This window comes from Mustela lutreola, chromosome 17 (assembly GCF_030435805.1).
Source record: "Mustela lutreola isolate mMusLut2 chromosome 17, mMusLut2.pri, whole genome shotgun sequence".
In the NCBI taxonomy this organism is placed as follows: Eukaryota; Metazoa; Chordata; class Mammalia; order Carnivora; family Mustelidae; genus Mustela; species Mustela lutreola.
The window spans coordinates 352638-366393 of record NC_081306.1 but is presented as its reverse complement, the minus strand read 5'-3'; the positions used below and the strand labels follow the sequence as shown (position 1 = coordinate 366393).

The 13756-nt window shown below is 48.8% G+C and overlaps 1 protein-coding gene across 1 annotated transcript; it reads right to left on the bottom strand.

The window, feature by feature from the left end:
• Positions 1-3842: 3842 nt before the first annotated feature.
• On the bottom strand, positions 3843-5225 carry LOC131819704 (apoptosis-associated speck-like protein containing a CARD). The gene is made up of 3 exons (XM_059154978.1): positions 4883-5225; positions 4571-4624; positions 3843-4202 (listed from the first exon to the last, which is right to left on the bottom strand). The coding sequence occupies exons 1-3, from the start codon at positions 5151-5153 to the stop codon at positions 3946-3948; spliced, it is 582 nt and encodes a 193-aa protein (XP_059010961.1). The 5' UTR covers positions 5154-5225; the 3' UTR covers positions 3843-3945.
• Between the last annotated feature and the right edge of the window lie 8531 nt (positions 5226-13756).

Here is a 13756-nt window from a genome sequence, read left to right as displayed (position 1 = left end):
GCTCAGGACATGATCTCTGGGTCCTGGGATCGAGCCCCACATTGGGCTTCCTGCTTGGCAGAGGGAGTCTGCTGCTCTCCTGCCTCTCCCCACAGCTGCTGCTCTCAAGTAAAAAAAAAAAAAATTTAAAGATTTTCTGTAATTGACACAGAGAGGGAGCACAACCAGGGGGAATGGGAGGAGCAGCAGGCTTCCCACTGAGCAGGGAGCCCGATGTGGGGCTTGATCCCAGGACCCCGGGATCATGACCTGAGCTGAAGGGAGATGCTTAAGGACTGAGTCACCCAGGCGCCCAATAAATAAAATCTTTTAAAAGATTTCAGTTGTCAGAGTTGGGGGGACACAAGCAGGGGGAGCAGCAGGCAGAGAAGTGGCTCCTTGGTTCTTGTTCTTTTTAAACTTTTTTATTTTTTTTAAAGATTTTTCTTTGACAGAGAGAGATCACAAGTAGGTGGAGAGACAGAGAGGGGAAGCAGGCTCCCGGCCAAGCAGACAGCCTGATGCGGGGCTGGATCCCAGGACCCTGAGATCATGACCTGAGCTGAAGGCAGAGGCTTAACCCACGGAGCCCCCCGGGCGCCCCTCTTGTTCTTTTCTTTTTAAAAATTCTTTGTTCTGGTGATAGAATAGCAGGCATGGTGCTGGGTAGGGCATATTCAAATTTGCAAGGGGGTCAGTAATACATTTTTTTAAAAAGGTCTTTATTTGTCAGAACAAGAGAGCATGCACAAGCCAGGGGAGTGGCCAGCAGAGGGAGAGAAGCAGGCTGGAGCAGGGAGCCTGATGCGGGGCTCCATCCCAGGGTCCTAGGATCCTGACCGGAATGGAAGGCAGATGCTTAACCAACTGAGCCACTGAGACATCCCCCTGCCCCCCTTTTTAATAAGATCTTTAATTACACCCAACATGGAGCTCAAACTTAAAACTCTTGAGATCAAGAGGCACATTTTCCACCAGCTGAGCCAGCCAGGTACCCCTGTTCTTGTTCTTTTTTCAGTCTTTTTTTTTTTTTTTTTTTAAATATTTTATTTATTTATTTGACAGAGATCACAGGCAGAGAGGCAGGCAGAGAGAGGAGGGAGCAGGCTCCCCGCTGTGCAGAGAGCCCGATGTAGCACTTGATCCCAGGAACCTGGGATCATGACCTGAGCCGAAGGCAGAGGCTTTAACCCATGGAGCCACCCAGTCGCCCCTCTTTTTTCAATCTTAACGATACTTGGAGATGAGAGAAAAGTTTGATTCCAGTGTTATTTATGTTAAGCCATTGGAGAGCTCAAGATCAAAAACATGCTGGTGGAGATACATGGACTGAAGTGTACTAGTTGTGGACCAGTTGCTGTTATCCCTACGTTATAGATGGAGATGCTGAGGCACAGACTGGCCTTAAGGCCTCATAACTGATGTGAAATGGAGCAGGGATTTGAGTTGATATCCTTTGGGGGAGAACGATCTTCGACCACCGTGTTGTGCTGTGCTTAAAGACTTCGGTAGAATTCAGCCTTCCTGGGGGTACCTCGGGTGGTGGTGTTGGTTAAGCATCCGGCTCTTGCTTTCTGCTCAGGTGGCGATCTGGGATCGAGCCCCCAGCTGAGCCCTGTGTCAGGCTTCGTGCGTAGTGTGGAGTTTGCTTCAGGTTCTCTCTCTTGCTTTGTCTCTGTCCCCTTGCTTGTGCTCTCTCTTAAAAAAATTAAAGAAATACTACAAAAAAGAAACTCTGTTCTCCTGTGCTTCTCCCCTTCCCCCAATCATCTCCCCAAGGGAAAAAGACCCCCCAAAATTTTAACCTAGGGAACAGTTTATTAGAGCCATTTCTTTTGCTTCAGGACTGCATTGGTTTTGTAACGGACCTTTTTTTTTTTTTTTTTTTTAAGATTTTATTTGTCAGAATAAGAAGGGGTAGCAGCAGGCAGAGAGAGCTAGGAGCTTTCTGATCAAAGAGCCTGCTTAGGGACTCAATCCCAACACCCTGGGATCATGACTCGAGCTGAAGGCAGACTCTTAACTGACTGAGCCACCCAGGTGTCCCTGTAACTGCTCTTTTTAAGGATAACTTGGCAAGAAAGTTTTGGCTGAGGCCTCCTCATCTGAGAATCATTAGTTTTATGTGAAGTCTTATTTTTTAGAGATTTTATTTATTTGAGAGCAAGAGAGAGCACGAGCATGGGGAGGAGAAGCAGGCTCCCGTCTGAAGCGGGCCTCTCTCCCAGGACCCGAAGGGAGGCTTAACTGTCTGTGTCACCCAGGGGCCCCTTCGTGTGGTGTTTTTAAGAAAAGTTGTTAAGATATTGGAGATACACAGCTACCATTTGTTCTTTCTTTAAAAAGATTCTATTTATTTGACAGATCGCAAGTAGGCATCGAGGCAAGTAGAGAGGGGGAAGAAGGCTCCCTGCTGAGCAGAGAGCCCAATGCGGGGCTCGATCCCAGGACCCTGAGATCATGACCTGAGCCAAAGGCAGAGGCTTTAACCCACGGAGCCACCCAGGCGCCCCCATTTATTACTTTTTGCATGCAAGATACTTAAGAGGTTGGAAAAACTGCCTTTTTATTAGGGCTCAGCCCTATGTAAGAGACCCAAAAAAGTTTGCTTTACCACAGCAATCCTGGAAAATAGCACTGGAACCCAGATAAAGGTTTCAAGGTGTCCAGAGTTAGGGACCTTCATGTTCTAGGGAATGGGGTGTGAGCAAATATTGCTGGAATCATGGGACATGTTAAAGGTTGGATGGAGTCCTTAAAGGTTGGGCCGAGGGGCACCTGGGTGGCTGGGTAGCATTAGGAGCAGTTCCTCCCATGTGATGAGTGGGCGACCTTGTCTTACCTTGATGCTTTCTCTCGTAGCAAATTACCTGTTTTCTCCGGTTGCTCAGGTGATCCCGTAGATGAAGACAGGGAAATTTCTTACAGACTCACAGTATTGTGTGTCCACCCCTAAGGGAGTGTAGGGGAAGCATAAACACCACATTTCTAGTTTTTGTGTCCTCTGGGTGAGGGAGTCCACACAGCTTTGTTCATTGTGACCCGGGGTGTCCTTGTGAGTGGCACAGAACCACTCATGTGCCCACATATCTGAATCCTCTGTCTGATGATCTGACCCCCTAAGACTAGGACAGCTGGGCTGGTGTGCCTGCCCGTTGCTTTGCCTACCAAACCCTATCTTGCTTCAAAGCCAGGAAGAATTTTGGGTGCCAAGGGTATGGGGGATGTAATCCTAGGATCCTGGCTCCCCAGCAGCCTTTGCAAAGGCTCCTTAAGTGCTGTTCTGGAGAAAAATCTATATCCCTTGAGGCAAAAATTCAACCAAGAGAATAAATGGCTCCTAGAATGGTCTGTTTTGTGGGCAAAGTATAACCTATAACCCCTTCCTCCAGGTGGCTGGCAGGGTGCAGAGGGAGTGGTGAGGCTTGCCCACCGCTGTGCTGGGGCCAGAAGAAGCCCTGGAAGGATACTTAATTTCTTGTCCTCTTCTTTATTTAGAGGATACTCTCTGTCCCTCGGGAAAGTTCTCTAATTTTACAATTTTTTTTTTTCCTAAGGAAGAAGTGAAAGTGAAGCCGCGGAGACCCGTCTGTTGTCAAGTACCCGACAAAGCTGGCCTGTCTGTTCCAGACCCTTTGCACATATGTTTTAGACCTTGGCCCCAGGGCTAACTAGGGGGGCACTGGAGGAGGTGCCAGATGGTAAATGAGAGGGGCCAGCCTGGGGTGACCGTGAGGGTAAGGGGGGAACCGGCTGCCCTGGGAACAGGCAGTGAAAGTAGAGCTTTGCTTGGCCTCTGTGCTGTTCATCTCTAGCTTAGCTCTGCCTGTGCTTCCAGGCTCCAAGTAGGAAAAACACACAAGTACAAGCTGGCTTTTCATATATTGTATATAAAAAAGTCAGGTTTGGGTGAATGCACTGGACCTGCCCCAGATTCTGGGTGGGGCTGCTGCTGCGGGAGACCCCTCAGCTTTTCTCCAGGTCTGCCACCAGGTAGGGGTGGGTGTTCCTCAGGGCCTGAAGGAGCAGGTCTTTGCACGTCTTGTCCCAGGCCGGAGCAAAGCTGAGGAGCTTCCTCATCTTCATGGTGTTGGTGGGCTCCGCCCGCACGGCCTCATACTGCCCGCCTGACAGGACCGTCCCGTACAGGGCGTCTAGCACCCCTTCCACGTCGGTGACGCGGGTGATGAGCGCGGCCCGGTGCCGGTCCACGAAGTGCGGTGCTGTGGGCAGAGCAGAGAGCCGTGAGCCAGTTCCCAGGGTGGGTGCAGGCCTGTGTTCCAGCACTGCTTGCTTCAGAAGTTGCTCTAACTCACGGGGTGGGGCTCCAGGTGGGCAGCCCACCCACACTACAGATAGTGGGACGAGCAGAACTTGGTTTCTCTTTCCCTCCGATCAGCCCCCCTGCCCGGCCCCTGCCGCCCACCGGTGTGGCCCACGGAGTGTAGGTGGGTAGGAAGGAGTGGAGGTGGGCAGGAAGGCTGGGCCCGATCTTGCTCCCCTTGCTCCTGGCTGTGGGACGCAGCTGCTTTGCTTCAGGCTGATGGGGCGTGATGGGGTGCGGCTGAGCGGTTGGGAGTGGAGGCCTCACCTGGCGAGGTTCCAGTCTGGTGATCCTGGATCCCAGCAGGCCCTGGAGCGGGGCCTATAAGGAAATGAGTCAAGTGGTCGCCTTCCGGTCATCCCGTAGCTTTGGTCTCTCTGGGGTTAGGGGCCCCTTGGTATGGAAGCTAAGTACAGGGCAAGCACAGGAAACCTCCCTTCCCAGCAGGAGAAGCTTTTGTAATTTTAGAGGGTAGGAGGAACAGGAAGTGAAAGAGTCCGAGGGGCAAGTGTTGGGGGGCTGATGCAGTGAGGGGTATAGGAGGTGGCCCCTGCAGAGTGTGTGTAGGGGCGTGCTCACCTGTGCACTTGATCTGCAGGTGCTCTGCTGTCTCCTGCATGCCCATCTCCCGCAGCACGATCACGGTGAGCTCTGTGCTGTACTCTTCCAGATAGGAAGAGACGAGCTTGTCTGTGAGGTCTATGGCGTCCATGGACATCAGTGTCCCCCGTGGGATGCGCCCATAGCCTTCGCGAAGGGGCACTGAAAGTAGCTTCAGCTTGAATTTCTTGAACTCGTCTGCAGTCAGGTTCTCCAGTGCGTCCAGGATGGCGTCGCGAGTGCACCCCATGGCGCTGGGGTCCTCTGCTGCTCTCGCTCACCGGGATGTGTGCAGATCAGGAAGTCTGCTCTGGGGCGGGACCTGGAACTCCCCGCCTTCTCCCGATTCCTGCCTTTGCCCCAGCCCAGTGCCCTGTGGCAGAGGGAACCCTGATGATCCCATTGGTTCCCACCCACCAAGGTCTCCAGACTCCATAGCCTGGCCATCGGGGGGCGCCCAGATTGCATCCTGCAGCTGATGTGTAGGGTGGGACCAGGGAGATGCCACAGAGGGACTTCCAGGGTAGTGCCTGCATCTCCAGGCTTGCAGTAATTACCACAGACCTGGGGAGCCTGGTTTATTCAAGTGCCAAGGTTAGAATCTTGAAGTTCTAGAACACTATAATGTCCACATTTCCTTGAACCTTAGCATCCACTCTCACAAGTCAAAGAACCTTAGAATCATAAAATTCTAACAGCCAGAACCGTGTAGCTTACCAAATTCCACATAGTGGGAAGAAAAAAGATGTAAAAAAAAGGGTAGGGGGGCACCTGGGCGGCTCCGTTGATTAAAGGTCTGCCTTCAGCTCCGGTCATGATCCCGGGACTCTGGGCTGGGCTCCCAGCAAAAAGGGATAAGCAAGGAATCTGCTTACCCCTCTCCCTCTGCCCCTACCCTTGCTCATGCATGCTTGCTCGCTCGCTCTCTTGCTCTCAAAACCTTTCACAACTTTTTTTTTTTTAAGATTTTGTGTATTCATTAGAGAGAGCATGAGAGGCGGAGGGGGTGGTCGGAGGGAGAAGCAAACTCTCTGTGGAGCTGGGAGCCTGGTGTACGATTCGATTCTGGGACTCCGGGATCATGACCTGAGCTGAAGGCAGTTGTTTAACCAACTGAGCCAGCCAGGCGCCCAAGTTGTGTCCTTTCTCTGCCTCGGTTTCCTTATCTGTGAAATGGTTTCATAACACCCACTTATCCACTTAATATTCTTAGTATTCCAGCATAACGTGGGGTACCTGGTGGCTTCTGAAACCTTGCTAGATACTTCCTGGGACAACCAGGATTTGGTCCCAGCAGCTGAATTTCTGGGGAAATGGTGATGAGACGCTTGTGAAACTTCTTGACTGGAGGGAAAGTTCTGGATCCACTCTGGGCCCAGAGGGCTTGAAGTAGAAGAGCAAGTGAAGGCGGCAAGAGTAGTCATTGGAGCCCAAGCTGTGCCCAGAATCCTTAACTTGCCTTTGACATGGTGGGAAGGCCCTGCTGGTCTGGCCCCTGGTGAACCTCAGCAGCCTCGTCTTGTGCCACACCCTGCCCTCCCCCATCTCTGAGTTTCAACCACACTGGCCTCTCAGTTCCTCAAACGTGCAACACTACTTTGCTTCTCCAAGCCTTTTTTTGGTTTTGTTTTTTAAAGATTTTACTTCAGAGAGAGAGACCATAGTGGTAGACAGGCAGCGGGAGAAGTGGACTCCCCACTGATGTGGGACTCTGTCCCAAGATCTGGGATTATGACCCCAGCCGAAGGCAGACGCTTAACCTACTGAGCTACCCAGGTGCCCCTGTCCAAGCCTTTCAACATGTTCCCTTGACCTGACAATCTCTTCCCTTACTCTTGGCCTGCTAAATTCTTGAGACTTTAGGTCTCCAGTTAACGGTCACTTCCTCTGGCCAACCAGGTTTAGAATTCCTTCCAGACTAGTTCATAGCCCCTGCTCTCCTAGCAATTGTGACTGGATTGTAATTGCGTGGATTTGCTTGGCATCAGTCTTCCCTGCCAGTCTGTAAATTGTGCCCGTCCAGATCATTGTTGCATCCACAGCATCTAGAACAAGCCTATGGTGCAATCAGTATGAATGAAGGGACCTTGTGGGAAGCAGCTCATGAGAGAGAACAAACTGAGGGTTGATGGAGAGAGACGGGTATTAGGGAGGGCATGTGTTATAATGAGCCCTGGGCGTTCCATGTAAGTGACGAATCGCTGAGCTGTACTCCTGAAACCAAAACTGAACTATATATCAACTCACTAGAATTTAAATTAAAAAACAACAAGGGAGGGTATGTGCTTTGGTGAGTGCTGTGACGTGTGTAAACCTGGCGATTCACAGACCTGTACCCCTGAGGATAAAAATATATGTTTATAAAAAATAAAAAATTAAATTAAACAACAATGAAGGCACCTTGTGGTTCAAGGGAGGATACCAGGAACTGGAGGGTGCGGTTTACATACACACTTTCGAAGAGGCCGCTGCCAGGAGCTAGAAGACAGGGCTCGAAGCTGTACAGTGTCTAGTTTGAATCTGGGCCCTCCTCCTAGGTGGGTATTGGGAGCCCATTTTTCCAGTTCAGCTGGGTTGTAGCAATCACCATTCCTTTTGCGGATGTGCTCCTGACTTCCACATTTATTTATTCACTTATTGGACATCCATCGCCCATCAAAACGTGAGCTTGGTAAGAGCAGGGACCTTCTCTGTCTTGTTCATTGCTGAATCCCCGACATCAGGAGAGTGACACGTAGGAGGTACGCGGTGAAGGTTTGTTAAATGAAGGAATGAATGAGACCGTGGTGCCTGCAGCGTGTTGTATTCAAGAGCTTCCAGCAAGAGCGGCGGCGGCAGGGCTCACTCCCCATCCTTGTTCATGTTGCCCCGTGTGGTCTGGGCATGTTGCGTGCCAACATCCTCACCACGGGTGGCACTTGTGGTCCAATAGCCAATGTTCCTTGGCTTATGGATGGTTATTATTGTGCCTCTTCCCTGGTCTTTATCCTTTTAGAATCTCTAGTTCATTTTGTACGCTGTGGCTGACAGGCTACCTCTTCCTAGCCCACACATCAATCTTCCTCCTTCTCTGCTCAGAAACCTGTGACTCTCCAGTGCCCTCAGAACCAAGTTCAAGCTCCTTGGCTTGGCCTTCAAGATCCTTGCCAACTTCCTTAGCTATACTTTTGACCCTATTAGCCTCTGGACTTCCCTCCATAAGTGGCCGCTGTCCTCTGCTTGCCCTCTTTTCCCTTCTGGTTGGCTTGATGAGTTACTGCTTGTCCCAACCTTCTTCAGGAGTCAGGCTCCATGCCCAATGTGGAGCCTGACATGGGGCTTCATCTCACCATCCTGAGATCGTGACCTGAGCGGAAGTCAGGAGTCAGAGGCTTAACGGACTGAGCCACCCAGGCACCCCTATTTTATTCTAAATACATGTATTAAGAATCTACTAGATGCTCACCCACGTGGTAAGTGCTGGTGAGATGCAGTAATCGTAGTAATAAAAATTTCCATTCTTTAGAATTTACTATGTTCTGGACATGTGCATAACATAACATGCATAATTTTTTTTAAAAAAGATTTTATTTATTTCACAGACAGAGATCACAAGTAGGCAGAGAGGCAGGCAGAGAGAGAGGAGGAAGCAGGCTTCCCGCCAAGCAGAGAGCCCGATGCGGGGCTCGATCCCAGGACCCTGGGATCACAACCCGAGCCGAAGGCAGAGGCTCAACCCACTGAGCCACCCAACATGCATAATCTTATTTAAACCTCCTGACATCCCCGTGAGGAGTGTTAATTATCCCACCTTACAGAGGAGAAAACTGAGGTTTTCAGAAATTACTCTCAAAGCCAACAATGGTAGTAAGTGAGGAAACAGATTGAACCATCTGATCCCTAGGCCCAAATTCCAACCACCATCCTTCCCTCCTTGAAAATCGACAAACGGCTTGGAGAGATTATGTATATGGAGATTTATGCCTCCTCCAGACTGTCCACAAACATCTTAGGAGGGTAGGTATTACGATAGTAGTGATGATAACGTTAACTTCCTCCTCTTTGCAGAAAGCTCTAGGATTTACGTTCAGAAGATGGTTGAATAGTGGGAAAGGAAGTCGCCGACTGGTATCAGCTCCGCTTAGATTTGATTCCCAGATCCTTTTAGCTGTGACTTAGGGAGGTCACAGCCCCTTGCTGGGTCTGTGTTCTGTAATGTGAATGTGCTCACCTCATCAGCCTGTAGGGAATCAGGACCCTGAGAAGGGCAGTGACTTGGCCAAAATCAGGGAGGTAGAGGCAGAGCCTACTTGTTCCTGGACACTGCCAGGGTGATCTTCATCTGGGGAGGTGGAGGTCAAGAGGTATGGACTTTCCGGGAAGGCCCAGGGAAGCCATGATAATCTCTTCCCCTCAAAACCTCCCTTTCTTGGGGGGAGTGCCCAGAGCTCTGAACTTTGATCCCTGGCAAGAAAAGAACTTTCAAGTTTTACTTCAGGCCCACCCTTGCCCCTGGACTGGAGCCAGAGCTGTTGCTGGTGGTAAGATGTCTCTTGGGTGTGCTCCTCGCCACCTAACCAAAGAAACCCTTGATCATTGGAACCAGATTGCTTCTTCTGCAGCCAAGACCACAGATTTCCAGAACATTGGTCAGGCCACTTAATCTCGTCCCTCATGGCCTCCTGTAAAACAGAATCAATGCTGGGTGGTTACAAGGTTATAAATGAGTTTATGAGGTTGTAAATGAATTAAGAATGGTGAAATGGTTGGAACAGGTGGTGATTCTGTCACTTGTTAAACTTGTTAAAGTTTCTGAGCCTTGGTTTTCCAGTCTCTGAAGTAGGGATGATGTTATTTACCTTATAGAGTTATATGGAGGATTCCTTGGAATACTTAGTAATAATAATTGTAGTGATCTCAATAGCCAACATTTATTGAACATTTCCTATGGGCTTGGCATTGTTATAAGAGTTTTGTTTGAATTAGTTTGCTGAATCTTCATAACAATCCAAGAATTTTTTTTAAGATTTATTTGAGAGTCAGTGCATGAGTGAGCTGGGGGAGCGGAGCAGAAGGACAGGAGAAGAGAGAGAATCTTCAGCAGACTCCCTGCTGAGTGCACAGGCTGATGTCGGGCTTCGTTTCATGACCCCGAGATCATGATCTGAGCCGAAATCAAGAGCTGCATGCTCAACTAACTGAGCCACTCAGGTGCCCCAATCCAAGGGTCTTTTTTTAAAAAAGAAATTTTATTTATTTATTTGACAGAGAGAGAGAGAGAGAGAGAGAGAGAGAGCACGCACAAGTAGGGAGAGCGGAAGGCAGATGGAGAGGGAGAAGCAGGCTCCCTGATGAGCAAGGACCCCCCAGCCCCCTGCCCAGTGTGGGGCTTGATCTCAGGACCCTGGGATCATGACCTGATCTGAAGGCAGATGCTTAAGGACTGAGCCACCCAGGCACCCCGCCCCCCCCCAATCTAAGAGTCTTAATAAAAATCCTTACATGATTCCCATTTTACAATTGAGAAAATCAGGTTAAGTGACTTGCCCAAAGTCACATGAGGAAAGAGCAGAGTCAAGATTTGAGCCTAGTGGTGGCAGTCACTGCCCCCTAAGCCCCAGGTGTCAGCATACTGCCTCTGGTGTTTGTTTAATATAATATGTGGTTTAATCCTCATAGCAACCCTACAGGGATGGTATTATTTTCCTACTTATCCTCACGTTGTAGCTCCAGAAATTGGAGTCCAGAGAGATAGGTGACCTTCCTGAGTGTATGCAACATGAATTTGTGACATCAGCATTCAGGACCTGCTTTTACTCTGGCCCTGATTAGAGGATTTCTGCCTTCTTCCTGCATTTACCCAATACAAGGATCTCTCACCTCCCATGGCATTTATGACTTTAGCCATTGGGAAGCTCTCCCTTAGGACAAGCCAAAATCTGACCCCTCTGAGCCCTGGCTGCGGGGACTTCAGAGAGCTCCATCCTAGGGTTAGCAACCCAAGTCCTTACTTCCTTCTCGATATGTTCCCTGATGTGGACAACCAGTGTCCCTCCCATGGGTCAGAGTTCAGATCTGGCCCATGCGCAGGGAGAGATTGAGTTGACTGTCACCCCCTTGTCCTGGGCACCCACTCCTTTTGCTCAAAGCCTTCAGCCTCAGCCTGGCAGTGATGGAAACTCCAGGTGAGATCAACATTCAGCACATAGACTTTCTGAGTGGAAGTGAGGTAGCTTGTGGTTTCAGAGACTGCCTCCAGATATGCTGTCATCCCCACCCACTCCTGTTCAGGGAAATCAAACCTCCCTGGGCTGCTCAGTGTTCTGGTAAAAAGTCCTAGGAGCTTCCTGAGACTTTTCAATACTTTAGTCATTTGTGTAGCCAGTGGCTCTGATCCAAAAGAATAATAAGACTTATCTCTTCCTGAGAGGCCTAAATCATGATAACGTGTACAAGGTTCCTAGGTTAAGCCCAAAGGTGCCAGGAAGCCTGGGGAAGCTTCCTAAGTGGGCCAGCATGCAACATGCAAGAGCTTCAAACGTTTAATAAGATATGAGGGGCACCTGGGTGGCTCAGTGAGTTGAGCCACTGCCTTCAGGTTGGTCATGATCTCAGGGTCCTGGGATCGAGCCCCGCATCGGGCTCTCTGCTCAGCGGGGAGCCTGCTTCCCACTGCCTCTCTGCCTACTTGTGATCTCTCTCTCTCTCTGTCAAATAAATAAATAAAATCTTTAAAAAAAAGAAGAAGAAGAAAAATGAACTGCAGAACTTGGAGACAAGACTTGTCGTAATTAGGTCTTACTCATGCTTTTGGGATGCAAGTTATCGTTTATCTAGACACTGCTTTGGGATTTAACAAATTATTAAAAGGAATGGGAGGGGGCGGGAGAGAGGGGGTGGCTGGGTGATGCACATGTAGAGGGCATGTGTTGTGGTGAGCTCTGATGCTTCACAGACCTGTACGCCACAGACCAAGTAACACATTATATGCTAACCAAAATAAATAAATAAATAAAAGGTAGAAAAAAAGCATGGGTTGGGAGGGAGGGTAGGAGAAGTTACCAGAAAAACAACAACAACAACAACAACAACAACAACACATGGGAGGTTCGGTTCATAAATAAAACTTTTGTCTATAAATACAAGAATGCTCACATGTTTCTAGGATTTTGATCAAGCATGAGCGAGCAAATCTATATTTAATCAACAAGGCTGGGGCACCTGGGTGGCTCAGTGGGTTAATGCCTCTGCCTTCCACTCAGGTCATGATCCCAGGGTCCTGGGATCGAGCCCCCCACCTCCTTTGCCTGCCTCTCTGCCTACTTGTGATCTCTGTCTGTCAAATGAATAAATAAGGTCTTTAAAAAAATCAGCAAGGCTTAATAAGATAATCTTAAAATTAATCTACTATAAGATCATGAAGATTATAGAGCTGTGCTCTTCCATTGATAGCTGCTATCAACACATGGCTCTTGAGCACCTGAAATGAGGCCAGTCGGAAATGAGATGTGCCCCCAATGTAATATACACACCTGATATCAAAGACTAAGTATGAAAGAAAGACTGTGAAATATTTTGTTAGTATTTTTTTCTAGGAAGCTCTATGCCTGACATGGAGCTTAAATTCATGACCCCGAGATCAAGGGTTGCGTGGTCTACCAACTGAGCCAGACGAGTGCCCCACATTAGTAATTTTAATATTAGTTACATGTCAAATGATAATATTTTGGATACATTGGGTTAAATAAAATATCTTTGTGAAATTAAAAAAAAAAACAAAACAAAAACAGAATAAAAACAGTAAAACCAAAGACTTGAGCTGAGACATGTAGGGAGTTATCTGGCTCCTGGGGAGATGTATTTACTTGCCAAAGAGTTGGAGGAAGAAGATCTTTAAGGGGGCACTGGGGTGGCTCAGTGGGTTAGGCCTCTGCCTTCGGCTCAGGTCATGATCTCAGGGTCCTGGGATGGAGCCCCACATCGGGCTCTGTGCTCTGTGGGGAGCCTGCTTCCCCCTCTCTCTCTGCCTGCCTCTCTGCCTACTTGTGATCCCTGTCTGTCAAATAAATAAATAAAATCTTAAAAAAAAAAGAAAAAGATCTTTAAGCAGGCGATAGGGGCAATTGATTTCTTCTCCTCAATAATCAGGGAAAGGAATTCTTCCTTGTAGATGCTTTGCACGGTACCTGGCTGCTGTCATGGGCCAGTTAACTTGGCTCTTATCCATCATCCTAGGGCACAGGGAGCCAGACATTTACTATTTCCTGGGAGAGATTTAGTATGCCTGTCTCTGATCCAGAGCACCTCATGTGCTCATTTGGGATAAAATTAATAAGAATGGACATTAAAAACCCAAGAGAGAGGTAAAAAGAGAGTCCAAAGTCCTCATGTTTCTGAAAGATAAGCAGAAACTCAGATTAAGACAGGCAGCATGTGGTTGAGGGAGGGAGAAACGGACAAATCCAGGAAAAGCCGAAAGTGTGGCTGAGAGGCCAGAAGAGCACTCAGTGACCTTGTGTGTTTATTCATTCACTGAGTACTTCCTGAGCTCCTGTAGTGTGCACATGCTTTATTCTAAATTGGAGACAAGCAGTGTATAAAATTTATGTTCTGGTAGGAGGAATCAGTCAAAAAAACCCAAGTAAAATATTGCTTGTCTGATGGTAATAAATGTTATAGGGAAAAATAGGGCAGGGGAAGGGAGATGTGAGATTTAGAATCAGGGAGCTGGGAAAAGCCTCACTGAAGAGGGGACATGGGTAAAGATCTGAGGGACAGGAGGGTGGCAACCATGTCTGAGAGTGTTCCAGGCCGAGGGGCCCGCAAGCCCAAAGGCCAAGGCTGGAGTGAGCAGGTCCTGTTCTCCTGCTGGTG

Excerpts from the sequence above, each read along its gene's own strand:
- LOC131819704 (XM_059154978.1), bottom strand. The coding sequence starts at position 5,153 with ATGGGGTGCACTCGCGACGCCATCCTGGACGCACTGGAGAACCTGACT. Across the intron at positions 4,625-4,882 it reads CCTGCAGATCAAGTGCACAG|GCCCCGCTCCAGGGCCTGCT; the intron begins GTGAGCACGCCC and ends ATTTCCTTATAG. Across the intron at positions 4,203-4,570 it reads CCAGACTGGAACCTCGCCAG|CACCGCACTTCGTGGACCGG; the intron begins GTGAGGCCTCCA and ends CTCTGCCCACAG.